General features: G+C 49.3%; 1 protein-coding gene across 15 annotated transcripts in view; it reads right to left on the reverse strand.

The window, feature by feature from the left end:
- Positions 1–14,516, reverse strand: part of mycbp2 (MYC binding protein 2) — a 76,761-nt gene that overhangs the window by 53,157 nt on the left and 9,088 nt on the right. For all 15 annotated transcript variants that reach the window (XM_060039504.1, XM_060039512.1, XM_060039510.1 and 12 more), the window contains exons 4-11: positions 13,978–14,131; positions 10,314–10,510; positions 8,314–8,556; positions 7,221–7,292; positions 6,690–6,786; positions 6,493–6,566; positions 3,305–3,443; positions 2,860–2,936 (exon numbers count right to left, since the gene is read on the reverse strand). In XM_060039504.1, the coding sequence (XP_059895487.1) occupies positions 2,860–2,936; positions 3,305–3,443; positions 6,493–6,566; positions 6,690–6,786; positions 7,221–7,292; positions 8,314–8,556; positions 10,314–10,510; positions 13,978–14,131 (1,053 nt within the window). The remainder of the gene's footprint in view (positions 1–2,859; positions 2,937–3,304; positions 3,444–6,492; positions 6,567–6,689; positions 6,787–7,220; positions 7,293–8,313; positions 8,557–10,313; positions 10,511–13,977; positions 14,132–14,516) is intronic.

Raw genomic sequence — 14,516 nt, forward strand, 5'->3', positions numbered from 1 at the left:
GGATGGTCCACACACATCCACACCCACAACACCTAGAGAGTAAACACAAACACCGGCACGCATTTGGTCACACCGTCTCTCACAGAGACACACACTCAATCACAACCAAGGGCACCTAACACAGGGCATAGCAGCGGCTCAAACACCTGAGATATTCACTGGTTAGGCCGGCTCTGCACTGCAGAGACAACCATCTCAGTCATAACTGAGCTACAGAGTTTACTCAAGCATAGGCCGGCTCGAACCTTAGGCACACAAAGCATCACTTATCTTCTTCCTCATTATGTCACACCATTTACATAGTTCGGCTTCTCGGGGGCCTAATCATACAGTGATAATAGCACAATGTCTGTATATAGTGCTAACCCTATGAATAAAGATACAACAGTAACAAGTCACAATAAAACAGCAGTTGGCTCTCTGTCCATGCCCAACTGGTCTTATTATCGGATGAAAGCACGTGCCAGAGTAACCAGTGGGCTGTCTGTAAGGAGGAAGGACTGGGTTGTTAACCCCTGGTTAATATACAGAAACCGTTGAGTTAAGCCAACAGACACACAGTCCGTGATGGGGAAGTCCAGTGGGAACACTGCAGTCTCAAGGCATGCTATTTATGGATGCTTTAATATAGATATTAGTGGGCCCCTAACACAGTATTTGAAGCAGTCCCGAAATTCAGCCGTGGCGCAGAATTACAGCCACTACGAGTCAGTCGCACATTGAGCTTTCCCCAACGCGCCGTTTCGGTGTCTGTAGCTTTAATGCTAATGAGGAGGAGAGAGGCGAGTCAAGGAGGAGGTTGGGGGTGTGGCCCTGAGCAGCTTGCGGCCACGGTACCATGGCATGCGCTCCGTTTACAGTGGATGTATCGCAATGGCGAGGCGCACACAGCCTTTGGCCGTGTTCTGTAAATATTCTAGAACACACGGGAGTCCTGGAGCTCTATATCTAAATAATATCATGCTATAAATAAATATCTACATTAGAGCCCGACCGATTTAATGGCGGGCCGATATTATCGGCGGATATTAGGCATTTTCCTAACTATCGGTATTGGCATTTATAATGGCTGATTGATTGATGATTATTTATATATTTTTTATAGTGTTTTTGTTCAAAGGACTTTGAGTTTCATATATTAAAAGGCACCCAGTGCAACTTTCGAGGCTTAAAAATAAACATTCAATTTCTAGTCTTTTTTACACGTAGTAAGTTTCAATAACTCCATACCATTACATACCGACATTTAAGCAGCAAAGATGAGACGTCGTTGTGTGGTGAGAACTGATACAAAATCGATAACAACAATGCCGCCATTTTCTTTATTTATTGTAACCTACAATAAATAAAGCAGGCTTCCAGTCAATGGAAAAATGGCTTCTCCCCACCGGCGATTGTTGTTGTTTACGATTTTCTATCAGTTCTCACCACACAACGACGTCTCATCTTTGCTCCTTGAATGTCGATATGTAATGGTATGGAGTTATTGAAACTTACTACGTGTAAAAAAGACTAGAAATTGAATGTTTATTTTTCATTGAATGTTTACATAAAGTTGCACTGGGTGCCTTTAAGTTTGCATTTTTAGACATTTTATTTATCAGAACTTTTATCAGAGTGGTTGTATGCGTGTCAGTTGTATGAACGAGTCCGGTTGTGATAATAGCAGAATAGAAGAATAAAGTACCCAGCCTGTCAAGAAACGGTGGCTGCTACATTCCGACCATATTCCAACCTATAAGCAGACCCACTACCGGTCAAAGTGAAGGGTGTTGCCCCCGAGAGAGCATTGGCCCTGGAGGAAAGGTCTCCCCTGTGTGATTCTCTGGGCGGGCCAGGCAGAGAAAGGGGAGGCAGCTTGGCCCCTTATGACGACATATGGGGCCACATTCCAAACAAGCGCATTTTTTCAAAAGGCGAGCAGGATACCTAGTGCTCGTTTTACACCTAACGCAAGTTTTAGCCACTGGGGGAACATAGGCAGGCTAAGGGAACTCATATTAACGTTAGAAAACCTCATAAAGTAAAATTTTTATGCCATGGGACCTTTACGAAATCGTTGCAAATGAGGTCTTGTGAAAGACCCTGCAAGGAAATAGCATGCCGTCCTGGCTCTTTAGCCGCCTAACGCCTAGCAGAACAGATTAGCTTTTGTCAACCCCCCGTGCAAACCTGACAGGACAGCAGCGACTACGGACAGAGTGACATCTAGCTGGACGGATATCTAACCTAACAGGTGCGCCATTTTGTAGGAGGTTGGTGTCTCGTCAAAAAATGACGAGACTTTTAGAAAACACTCCCTTTCCAAAGCCTCCAAAACAAGCAGGGATCAACCTTGTCAGTGCTTGCTTTGGCATCGCCTGCTCCTTCTCCTCCCTTTGGATCAAGCTACCATCAGCCAGAGCGGATATATCGAAGCTGAGCAATATTAATTACGACCAATTGTTTTTTTATTTGCCTATGTGAGTGCGCTCGGGAGGAACCTGTGCGTTGCATCATTAAGTAAACTCTCTTCGTCACAGGTGTGCTCGACTCGCTAAAGCGATTGGCCCGTCATTAGCGAGGGCAAGGCATGTCGTGGGCACAGCTGTGTGGGGCCACTCCCGACAAATGAATGCAGATTATATGGAGGCTGTGTGTCGTGGAAACAAAACAGCCACTGACACATCAGTCTTCGTTTGTTCGTTTTTTTTCCCTATTCCCCCTCCTCGTCGTCGTCGTCGTTTTCTTTCGGTGGTATTGGCAGAGACACGGGCATTCACATGGAGCAAACAAGAATGCATTGAGGCGCCATACACGCCCACAAACACACACACACACACACACACACAGAGAACAAGGAAGGTTCTCGGCACTCACCTTTCCCGAGGCGGTTTTCATCAGAGCGAACTCCCGGCCGGCTCCGAGCAGCGCTGCCTCTTCATCAAAGCCGGTGCCTGGCAGCACAACAACAACAGAGGGATCAGAGCAAGGGGACGCACACAAAACACACGTTTAATAAATAATCGCTTACCCCCAGCCCGAAAATACACACACACACACACACAAAGCCCCGTCCCACAGGAACCAGCACTAGCCGTTCTTCCTTTCGTTCGCTTTTTTCCTTTTCATTCTCGTCGATGCTGTGATTTATGCAGTTTGTGTTTTCACCCGATTTCAGACATCATTTCATTGTGATTAAAAAAAAAAAAATAACGGCAGGTTGTTTTGTGAATTGGACGGAGGAGGTGGTGCACAAGCCAGGGATGGGAACGCGAGCGAAACCCATGGGCGACACGGTGGTGGTGGTGGTGGGGTGACTCACTGATGATGTGCAGGTCCTTCTCCAGGTCGAAGAGGGAGATGCCGCAGGCGTGGAGACACTTCCTGGCCAGCTTCAGCTGCAGCTCCTGCTGGAGGGCGGGGTCCGAGCTTGTGGCGTAGATCCGCACCACGAAGCCGTCCTGCGGTCAGAGAGATACGACCGCACAGAGAGCTTAGTAAGCTTCAGGGCTTCAGGGTCCCCCCCCCTCCCGACCTCCATGTACCCCCCCATGCAGCCCTATCAGTACCCCTTCCTCGACACCAGACCAGACATGCGTTTCAAAAGGGGAAGAAGCGGAGGCACACCTTCATAGCTAGTGACTTTTTGCTCTGATATTTCACAACGCGGGTTTTGTTTTTGGTACATCGAAGCAAAATACTGGAGGTTAGATCGTTATAACCGCTCACGCCGCCCCTAGGGCACGCAGACCCCCTGGTGGAAATCTCCTGGCAGGAGTTCACTGAGAGTTCTCGGGGAATGGAAAAACAAGACGTCTCCACTGGTCCACCTGATTACACATGGCAGGTAACCAAAGCAACAGCTCTCTTTTGAGGCGGCGGAGGGGTCTAAGGGACACACGCGGCATACAAAACAAAATAGACTTAGAAAATAAGACCACGGCTCCCTCGGTGACGTCTGCAGTGGAGTTTTGGGTTTATTTGACAGGCCACCACCGACCTGGCTGTGTGGTGTGTCTGCGCGTGCCTAAAGTGGACCCGCCCAACATTGTGGAATCAGGCCAGCATACCACAGAGCCACTCAGCCCTCCAGAATCCCAACAGACTGGTCCACACACACACACACACACACACACACACACACACACACACACACACACACACACACACACACACACACACACACACACACACACACACACACACACACACACACACACACACACACACACACACACCTTAACTTTGCTTTCTCTTCTTCTACTCTGTAGACGGAGGGATGGGTCTAACTGCCGAGGCCAAACATCCCATTGTTCTTTTACGAGGGCAAAGAAGTATTTAATGTGTACAAGAACAGAGAAGCGGCACTTTCCATTTTTTTTTCCTTACATCAAAATGAACAGCCACCAGCGAAAGGCGGCGTTCCTGACTGAGCGTGTGCAGACAGACTCCACCCGGGCGGCCACAGGCGTGTGAGCCAGGGGGGGAGAGGACACTCCATTGGCAGAGAGTACTAATCTGAGGGAGATGGGGCCATGGCTATGAAGGTGGGTGAGCGAGATGGAAAGAAGGTGTGAGATAGACATACACATGAGTGAGGGAGGGGGAGAGGGAGAGAGAGAGCGCCACACAGTGGGAGGAGGAGGGTTGGTGGATTAAAGGCAGCCTCTGGCTGTTTGCTAATGCTGATGACCTCACCGCTAATTTGCTTTGAGACCCGGCGAGACGAAACACATGCACTATTAGACTCCCCGCCGACGATCGGCCAGCCCCCGCCCCCACCCCCACGCCCCTCTTTCATCTCTGGCTGTGGGCTCTCCTTCCCCTTGTAACCCCTCTAAACAGTCTGATCCCTCTGAACATCCAGGCCTATCATTCTCCTCCTCCTCCTCCTCCTCCTCAGCCTGCCCCACCCGGCACCTGTTCTAGCCAGAGTGTGTGCTTCACTTCCTGCCAGCTAAGATGCTGCTGTGGATTCAGCAAGACTAACAGCATACCGACCCAATATACACTCTTCCCCACAGCGCCCCCCAGCCCCCCCTCCATCAGCACCACCCCCTCCTTGCTCCATCCTCTCCAGTCTCATTACGCCGAGAGGCTGCTGCCCTGGTGCTGCAGAGAGTGGGGATGGGGGGGGGGGGGGGGTGGAAGTATGGATTTCACACTACCCTCCCCCACTGCTTAGTATGAATGCAGATAACCAACTGGCAGATTAAGCCTCTGGAGAAGGCCACACACCAACACACATACACACACACACACACACACACACAGTCTGTGGCACAGCTGGTGCTCAGCTGGGGGTCCCGTCTGCATGGAGCACTAGAGCCAGGGTAAAATGGAGAGGGACAGATGTGGCACTGGCCGGAGGAGAGGGGATGAAACAGCCTTTATGTCAGCGTCCAGAGAGAGACAGAGCCAGGAGACAGGGGAGAGGAGAGAGGGTCCAGGAGAGAGGAGAGAGGGTCCAGGAGAGAGGAGAGAGGGTACAGGAGAGAGGAGACGGGGGTGAGAGAGGAGAGAACAGACAGGGGAGAGGAGAGAGGGTCCAGGAGAGAGGAGAGAGGGTACAGGAGAGAGGAGACGGGGGTGAGAGAGGAGAGAACTGACAGGGGAGAGGAGAGAGGTGTATATGAGGAGACAGGGGACAAGAGAGGAGAGAACAGACAGGGGAGAGGAGAGAGGTGTATAGGAGGAGACAGGGGACAAGAGAGGAGAGAACAGACGGGGGGAGAGGAGAGAGACCAGCTTTGCAAGCCGAAAAGAGGAGCCGCCGTGTCGCGGTGCGCATGAAGTGAACAACAATCACAGCAACGCTCTCATGAATAATAACGCTTCCTTACTCCGCTTCCAACTCTGCTCAACAAGGCCTGTCGCCAAGAGTGTCAACAAAACAGATTACAAAATACACGAAAAAAACTAAAACAGCCCCTTCACAGGGGATTGGCTGAATCAGCATTCAGCCAAGAGCTCCTTGCCAAGTACTTCAGAGAAAGGCAACTGACCGAATAGTTTTCTTGTTAAGAGACTGATGCAGAGGAAGGAAATAATGATGTCCGTGTCTTGTGATGAGTGAGGAAGTAAGTGTAGAATATACAGAGTATTACAGACAACGAAGTCCAACTCAATAAGACACTGGATTATTTTCTTAAATCTGATGGTAGAACAGCTCAAATGTGTGTGAAAGGGACTTTAACTTCCCTTTGCCTCATTTGTCTCAACCTGCAATCGCTTAATTGGTGAACTCAAGCATGGCCAGCACTAGTAAACAAATACGCATCTGTAAAGGTTTCTAATCAACAGCATGTAGAAATACTTTGCTGAACACTCACACCGATGAGTTTTCCCTGTAAAACATGTCCTTAACGAATTTCCACTATAACACAGTAGGACTGCTGCATACGAGATGAACAGACCTAGCCTCTTATGTAGACAGAAGCAGTGTGTTTGAGCACCTGTGTGCTCATGCGTGGGTGTGTAAAGGTAATGGAGACAAGCACTGTAACGTACGTCTTTGCAGGCGGCTAATTGGTTGATGTACTCCCCGTCTGTGAAGATGATGTTCTGACCGTCGGCGTGTTGGCCTGTGGAGAGGAGGAGCCACACATCATCATCATTATCAGCATCATCATCATCATCATCATGATGGATGCATTAGGGCTCTAATGGGTCCTTGTGAGTGGCTGTGTTCTGGGCGGGGGGCGTACCTGGCATGGAGACGGCGCCCTCCGGCTCCAGCGTCTCCGGGTTGATCTTAATGGCTGATGTGCTGTGGTTACCCGAGTCCCGGTACAATAGATGGCCCTGAGAATGCAGCACAAAGACAGACACACACACACACACACACACACACACACACACACACACACACACACAGGGTCATGCTGCTGTGTGCGGTTCCGGTGCAAAGTTCTGCAGCAAAAACTGTCGTGCTGAGGAATGCACCTAGGGAACGGCTTTGAAGAACGCACAATACCAGCTCGATAATAGTCGTATGCAAAACAGGGAACCCTATTTCAACCAAAAGGTTCATAACTAAATAATTGGTTCAGTAACTTAAACAGGACAGAATGCATTTAATGCCATTCTAATCGCAGTTCTGGGAAATGGTGTGTGTAACATCCAATCTTAACACAGTAATGAGGTGAGTGTGGAGATTGTCGCTTTGGATAAATGCGTCTGCTAAATGCCCTAAATGAAAATCTAAATGTAATGCAGTTTTAACTTCAAAGGCTTACCTGTGCAAAGCCCAACCAGGACTTCTTCTCCTTGCGGTTGCGGATGCGAGACGTGGAGTTGTACACGTGGCCCTGAAGGACATCCACACAGCGTCACAACACAGCCAGGACGACATTGTGGGGAGGCCGTTCCACATCCTAGCCACAGTGTTCTGGGTTTGATAACCAGGTCTACAGATTCCAGGTGTTGGCACTCTTGAGCAAGACACCCTTCCACTACCTGCTTCTGAATGATATTCGTCTCACCCCACTGCAGGTTGCTTTGATTTAAGAGCTATCATTGAGTGTCATTTTTTAGAAATGCCACAGCCACTGGTCTGCTGAGTCAAAGGCTATGGGGAATATCTGTTCTGGTTGACTGCACCTGCCTCCGTAGGCAGACGATTTACATTTAATGTAATCCTTCCTTTATTGGTTCGGGGAATTCCTCCCGGCGGTCAAACACAGGTCCGTGAAATGCACCACTTCTCAACCGCAGGGAAAGGTAGGGAGGGAGCAGGCAGAGAGTGGTTACTTATTTTCAAATCTTGCCCTCTCTTTACAACTCACACATTTGATGCTAAATTATGCAATAATACAATTGTGAAGAATCGTAAGAACAAATCTATCCAATCTCAAAATGACCTGAGGCAATGTGGGTTAAATGGCGCTTCAAGATGGTTTATAAGCCCTTCAGCATGGCGCTAGCTTGCGTCTCTGCTGGGGTATCGATACAGGAATGACACCATGGCGGCCGTTTGATCACCCGTGACTGATTGACCAGCAGAGGTCTGTCGTCCATGTTAGTAATAACATGTTCATCTCCTGCTGCTGACACCTACCACTTGTGAGGATGAACACGGAGATTGGAAAAAGACGGATGGAGAAGCCACGCATGCAAGCACATACCACACACACACTAATGTATGTACACACACACACACAAATAAGACAAACACACAAAAGCAAATAAACCAGACACACACACACACACACACACACACACACACACACACACACACACACACACACACACACACACACACACACACACACACACACACACACACACACACACACACACACACACACACACACACACACACACACGTACCCGGACGGTGCCGCTGTATCCGGAGCCCACTTTATAGAGGCCGTCCTTGCAGAGCAGGTAGAGGAAGGAGCCGTCCGTCTGCAGCAGGCAGTGCTCGTCCTCGTCGATAGCCACCTCCTTCAGCACCCACTTGTTCATGAGCGCCGCCCGCTTGATGCCGTTGCCGAACCAGTCCTGGATCTGGATCTTGCCCACCAGCACGGCCTGGATGCTCCTCTGCAGCGCGTTCAGGATGGTGGGCACCTATGGGTGGGGGGGGGGGGGGGGAGTCATAATGAGTGGGGGAGAACAGTGGACTCTGACAATCAGGGCGCATGCGTGCGTAGCTTAGTTCCAGGCGGAGCTCACCGCTTCCCTTAGCCGGCCTCAGGCGTAAAGCGACGGTTGATAAATCAACTGATTTGCCTCAACCAGGTTAAGATCTGTTCATAGTGTGCACGTTAAAGTGTGCCTTCAATGGGAGTTTGAGGTTGTGTGTGGGGGGGAGGGGGGGGGGGGGGGGGGGGAGTGCTTACAATGGAAAAAGGAGCCAAAGGCAGAGTGCTCATGTGCTGCGACGGTCAGCAACATCAGACCATTTGAGTTCGACCAACAGAACATCCGTCACACGCCATTTTGGAACTTGCTGACGTCTCGTCACACACTTTGTCAATGGGTTTGATGGGGGAAGGCAAAGAGACCACAGTGATTGTAGAGGAGAATATTGGTCTCCATGACTAGTGGGATATTGACTGGGCTGGTGGAGGCTGGTCCACCCCCCCCCCCCTTCGCCTGCACACCCGCCCTACATTCTACAAGCCTCCATCACTCAGCGGCCGAGCCATTACACACTCTGCTGAGCTCACGGTTCTCGGCGCTTCGCGGCTAAGAGACCTGCTGGTACGCCCGCCTGCCACTGGGATGACTCACAGCTCAGTCGATGCCCCGGTTCCCGGAGCTTCGCTGGAAACACACGGGCCCCCAGTCTCTCAGGTCCGGCCAACTCTACCTGCTTAGCCTGTTTTAAAAGCCTCAGCAGTATTGGGAAGGAGGAGAGCCAAGCTGGGCCCGGGCCCAAGCTGTGCCTTCCACTCAAATATACGCCTTTATAATAACCTTGGAAACCTCCACGGCAACACGCTCAGGGTTATAGTGTGTGAGTGTGTGTGTGTGTGTGTGTGTGTGTGTGTGTGTCTCTCTCCTTGGCAATATTACATAACATGAAGCAGAAGGATTCATTCCACGTACAATTTAATGCGTGTTCATCGCATGTGTGCAACGGCTAAACACTGAACCATAAATTCACGGGCCAATCACTTTAGTCATTTGACTCATGGTTGGGGTGCTCGCTGGAGAACCTTCTCCAGCACGGCTTTGCAGTACACTTTCTGACATGGAGCCAAAGACATAGCTTAGGAGGGAGAGGGCGAAAGAGAAAGAAAGAAGAGCAGATAGCAAGACTGAGTGAAAGAAAGAGAGAGAGGGAGGGAGGGCGATTGAGAGACAGACGCAACAGAGAAGTGAGACAGAGGACGTGAGGAAGAGAACGAAGCAGAGGGGCATTGAAGTACAGATAAACAAACGGGATGAATTGCAGGCTCATTAGCAGAAGAATGCGGGCAGGGTATCATAACAAGCCGGGATGATTGGAGTGGCTTGACATTTAGCCAAATACAACCGCTGCCCTCGATGAGTTGCCCACAGGCCCAGACAGATACTGCTAGGCTAGGTTTAGCTAGCTCTGCGTCACAGCGCTACCGGCTGAACTACCGCTACGCTCCGATGTTACGAGCGGAAGAAGCCGCCATGGGGCGAATCAACAACAACATAAATCCTAACCTGTTAACGGGCCAACAGCAACAACGTTGTGTGCTTTCATTTTTATGCAGAACTTTCAACTTCTTTACATGAAGATAAACAGGGGGAAACCGATCTTCCCCCTTGCCTCCAGCAATGTCTGTGTGGACAGGAGTCGTGTGGAGAGCAGGGAGGGATCCGGACACGAAGGGCGCCCGGCTCACCTGTATGGTCTGGCAGGCGTGGCTGCCGTTGTTGGTGAGGATGGCGGAGACGGCCTGCAGGATCCGGCCCGTGTCCCCCCAGGCCACCACCAGGCTGAAGAGGCAGGCGCAGGAGAGTGCCGTGAGGGCCTGGCCCGTGGGGTCGTTGGGTCCCGTGCTCCGCACCGTGGTCTCGAGCAGCAGCTGGAACAGGGACTCTGTGGCGGTGGAGGAGGAGGTGGTGGTGGTGGTGGTGGTGGAAGAGACACAAGAGGCCAATGAGAGGGACAATAAAGGGAGAGCTAAAGGGAGATGGAACTGCTCTCCGAGGGTGTGCGTTTATTTGTTGGATTCTTTGTACTTATTTCTGTTTGGATGTGAGGAATGATGCGGAGGGAATACTAGCTATATGTTATAACGAGGTAGTGTCAGCAAATATAATGTCGAATTTTTAAAAAAGGTACACTCTTTTCCTCAACGGCCTTAAAGGGTTATTAAACCCCCAATACGCTGTTTTCTAACCATTCTGTTTGGGTCTGTGTGGAAATTCTCTGACAACACCCATCTTGTTCCTATGGAACCCAATGTGTCAACCTTGATTACTGACTCTACTGCTCGGATCGCATTCTTTGAAACGTGTGTGTGTGTGTGTGTGTGTGCGGCATTCTTGTTGTGTACTGGTTTAAACAGCCTCACCCGGCCCGACTCAGACAGATTACAATCCGGGGCTGGGTGAGGTTGCGCACCGGTCATGCGTTTCAATGATCAAGGCCCATAGCTTGAAGCAGTCAACCAGGCATGTCAACAGGCAACACCTGCTTTTTCCATCTCGCCAATAAACTGGTTTGTTGCAACATCTGAGGAGTCCAGACAAAGCCACTTCAGGGGCACTTATCCGGGTCCACTGCCACCCTGACAACCAACGAGTAGACTTCTGCTGGGGTTTCCGGCCAGTGTCACGTTAGATTTGGGGGTATGTGGAGTGTTTGCTGTTGATGTCTGGTTTAAGCTACCCTGGTATCGCCAGACTAACAGCAATCTGTAATTAGTCTGGAACCTTTATCTTTTCGATTTCCAAAAGGGCGTCACTAACAGGCGCAGATCAAAATGCCTCTGGATGCAATTGGACAGGCCAACAACCAATCATAGCAAGGAAACGGATGACGCTGCTCTGAGCGATGAGAAAACATCTTTCTTCTCAACAAAAGAGAGCAGTTTTATTATCATTCTTGTAGTGAAAATATACCATCCAGTTGGTTTAATACCGTCTCGATAGTTGAATCAACAGACCTTTTTGAATGGGAGGGGAGCCAGACCTCATCTGCAGAGCAAATTAAACATGAGAAATTCGTCTGGCTCCCCGGGTAGGTTTGAGCCGTCTCACCCAGCCCGAGTCAGACTGACTAGGCTGGATGAGGCAGCCCACCTGTGATGCATTTGAATGATCAAGGCACACAGGGTAAACCAGCCATCCCCACACACACTCACAATAAGCTCTGGCACGTCAGCAGTTATCCCCTGCTCCGCCACCATTACGTTTCTCCAACTCGCCATTACACTGGTTTGTTACATCATCTGCCCATGACCTGGTCGACGTCGGAGCCCAGCAGAAACTTGATGGCCCGTGTCAGGGTCCTCTGCCACAGGTTGAATTTGTTAAGACTGGGTAGCCCCGCACATTCTTCCGGCAATTTGAGTTTGCCCTGCATAAGGGTCTGGAGAAGAGCGATACATTTATTTTTGCTTCCGATACGTTCTTGCTGGAGCCAATCACCAAGCTGGCTTTTCCCCTTGGCGCGCTATCGGCTGGTTGGTTTAACACAATGACGACAGGGAAGCGACGGCAAGCAGCCAATCGTGTACAGTCAGTTGAACTCACTCTGAAAAGGACAGCACCTTCCCCATACCAAAGCTCAATCTAGGAATGAGCTTTGTCTGGCAATAGCGAGACTATGCATTTGTAGTATTCATTCCATTTTTGGATCTTGGTCAACACTTCACCTTACAACGTGCACCGATAAAACGTGAACTCCAGAATAACTCAGCGCTTGCTGGAACCCCGATTTTACGGCACAATCTAATTAGAAACGTATCCCTCGAGAAAAATAGATAAAACCTGTGTTCACGTGCAATGCTATTTTAGGGAAGAAAGGCACAACTGAATGAAGAAAGTTGGCAAAGAGTAAACACAAGAGCAGTACGAAACAGCAGAGCCATACGTCTGTTCTTAAGTTTTGGTATGAGGGTAGGGCTGGGCGATATGGGCCAAAATGAATATCTCGATATATTTTTACTATATCTCGATACACGATATATATCTCGATATATTTTGAATCTCCTCTAGAGCACATCATAAATGCTCGATTCAACCATGTCTGGCATAATGTTACGTCAGTAATAATTCTAGTATTCCTGAAATATAAGCCTGCATGTAGATTACATGAAACAACAGATTGTTTAAACTCATTAGTGCTTTGTATTGGAACAATTTAGAACTTGCACATAAGAAAAGGAAAATCACAGCAAGTTAGATTTACCAACACAGCATTTATTCAAACCGTTAATTATTTATTAACTGTTAATAATAATTATTATATATACACTGCCAGACGACGGATCCAATGCTATTCTTTTTCAAAACCAAATCCTCAGTTTCCATCCTTTTTTCTCTTTCGCTGTTCTCACTCACCGGTCGGAGACACACCTACAGCAGCGCGCCGTCCAGACTACGTCACACACGCGCGTCCATGAGAATCTCGCGGACTCGCAACGGGCGGGGGGAGTGAGTGTGTTTGTGCCATTGCATGTCTTTACCTTTTGTGGAAGAGGGAGAGACGTCGGACGCGAGCTTTTGATATTATACAATTATATTATATTATATACTATTATATATAGAGCTCCGGGAGTCGCAAACGGCAACAATCACTTTCTCCTCCATGCTGCAGTTCACCCCGGACTGCACTGAGTTTGACGGTTGAACGCTGATTGGCTGTTTACGTTACATATGTCACTCAGTGACCACGCTGTTGAACGCTGATTGGCTGTCATCACGAGAAATGAAAATACATTTCAACTTTGTCGCGCCACAAATCCTTGTGAACGCGCTCGCCTCTGCACAGCGAAAGTGTGGCGCGACAAATCAAAACTTGGTTTTCTCTCGCGAAGAATTCGCCCAATACGCGTCTACGTTCACTTTATATGAGATTTTGTCGCCCTATCGCGTTTGGTGTGAACGCACAATGAGTATGCCGGCGGCGGCAAAAATAAACATTACGTGCCAATTTGTATTCGATGTTCGCGACAGGGGCATTTTATACATCCCCTGGAGAACATCTCGCGATACATCGCATATATTCGATATATCGCCCAGCCCTATATGAGGGCACAATACTAAAGTCAGTTGCACTTTTGAAACATCATGTTTCATTTAGCAGCGTCGTGCTTCCTACAATCACATTGCGCTACGTGATTGTGGTTGTTTCTGCACACCCTGTAATTAAAAACAACACAGAAAGGCACCTTGTTTATTTTAAGCAAAACCATGTGGAATAATTTGATGCTCGCTTTAACGGGATCTCGGGAATAACGTGCCGTTGAGGCACCCCAATGACAACTCGCACGGTGACGGTTAAGTGTATTGGCGTATATGCGGGTTTGTACATCGACACACGTCTGCCAGTCTTACCCAGGACGTCGGGGGGCTCGGTCTGGAAGCCTTCGGGCTGCTGGCCCTGCAACATGTCCAGCAGGGCCTGCAGGCTGCGCAGACACAGCGACGGATGGGAGAACCGCGTCTCCTTAATCAGCTCAAACACCCCGCACAGGCCGATGCCAATGATCTACACACACACACACACACACACACAAACACAAGGTTATTAGCACGGAACTCTGTCAGGCTTCGCAAGTGCAACAGACCAACTAGCATACGGTGAGGATAATTTATGCATTGCAAACAATTTGATGAGTTGTTGTTTAAGGATTTAGTCGACAAGGTCTTACAGCTCGAGTCAAAGAAACTGTTCCACTCTCTTGGCTACATCCCATAGGACATACCATTGCCTTCCGCCGCCATCATTACCGTACGTCTTAAAGATGAGCCTACGCCGTCTCAAGTTTAAGTGGGGACCGCAAAAGAGTATGGCCTAGAAGCCCATTCTCCCCTGCTCTCCCCCTGCCTGTCCTCGGTTCCTCCAGCTCATGTATCTTTAAGGCGCTTCTCAA

The sequence above is a fragment of the Gadus macrocephalus genome, chromosome 20 (genome assembly GCF_031168955.1).
Source record: "Gadus macrocephalus chromosome 20, ASM3116895v1".
Classification (NCBI taxonomy): Eukaryota; Metazoa; Chordata; class Actinopteri; order Gadiformes; family Gadidae; genus Gadus; species Gadus macrocephalus.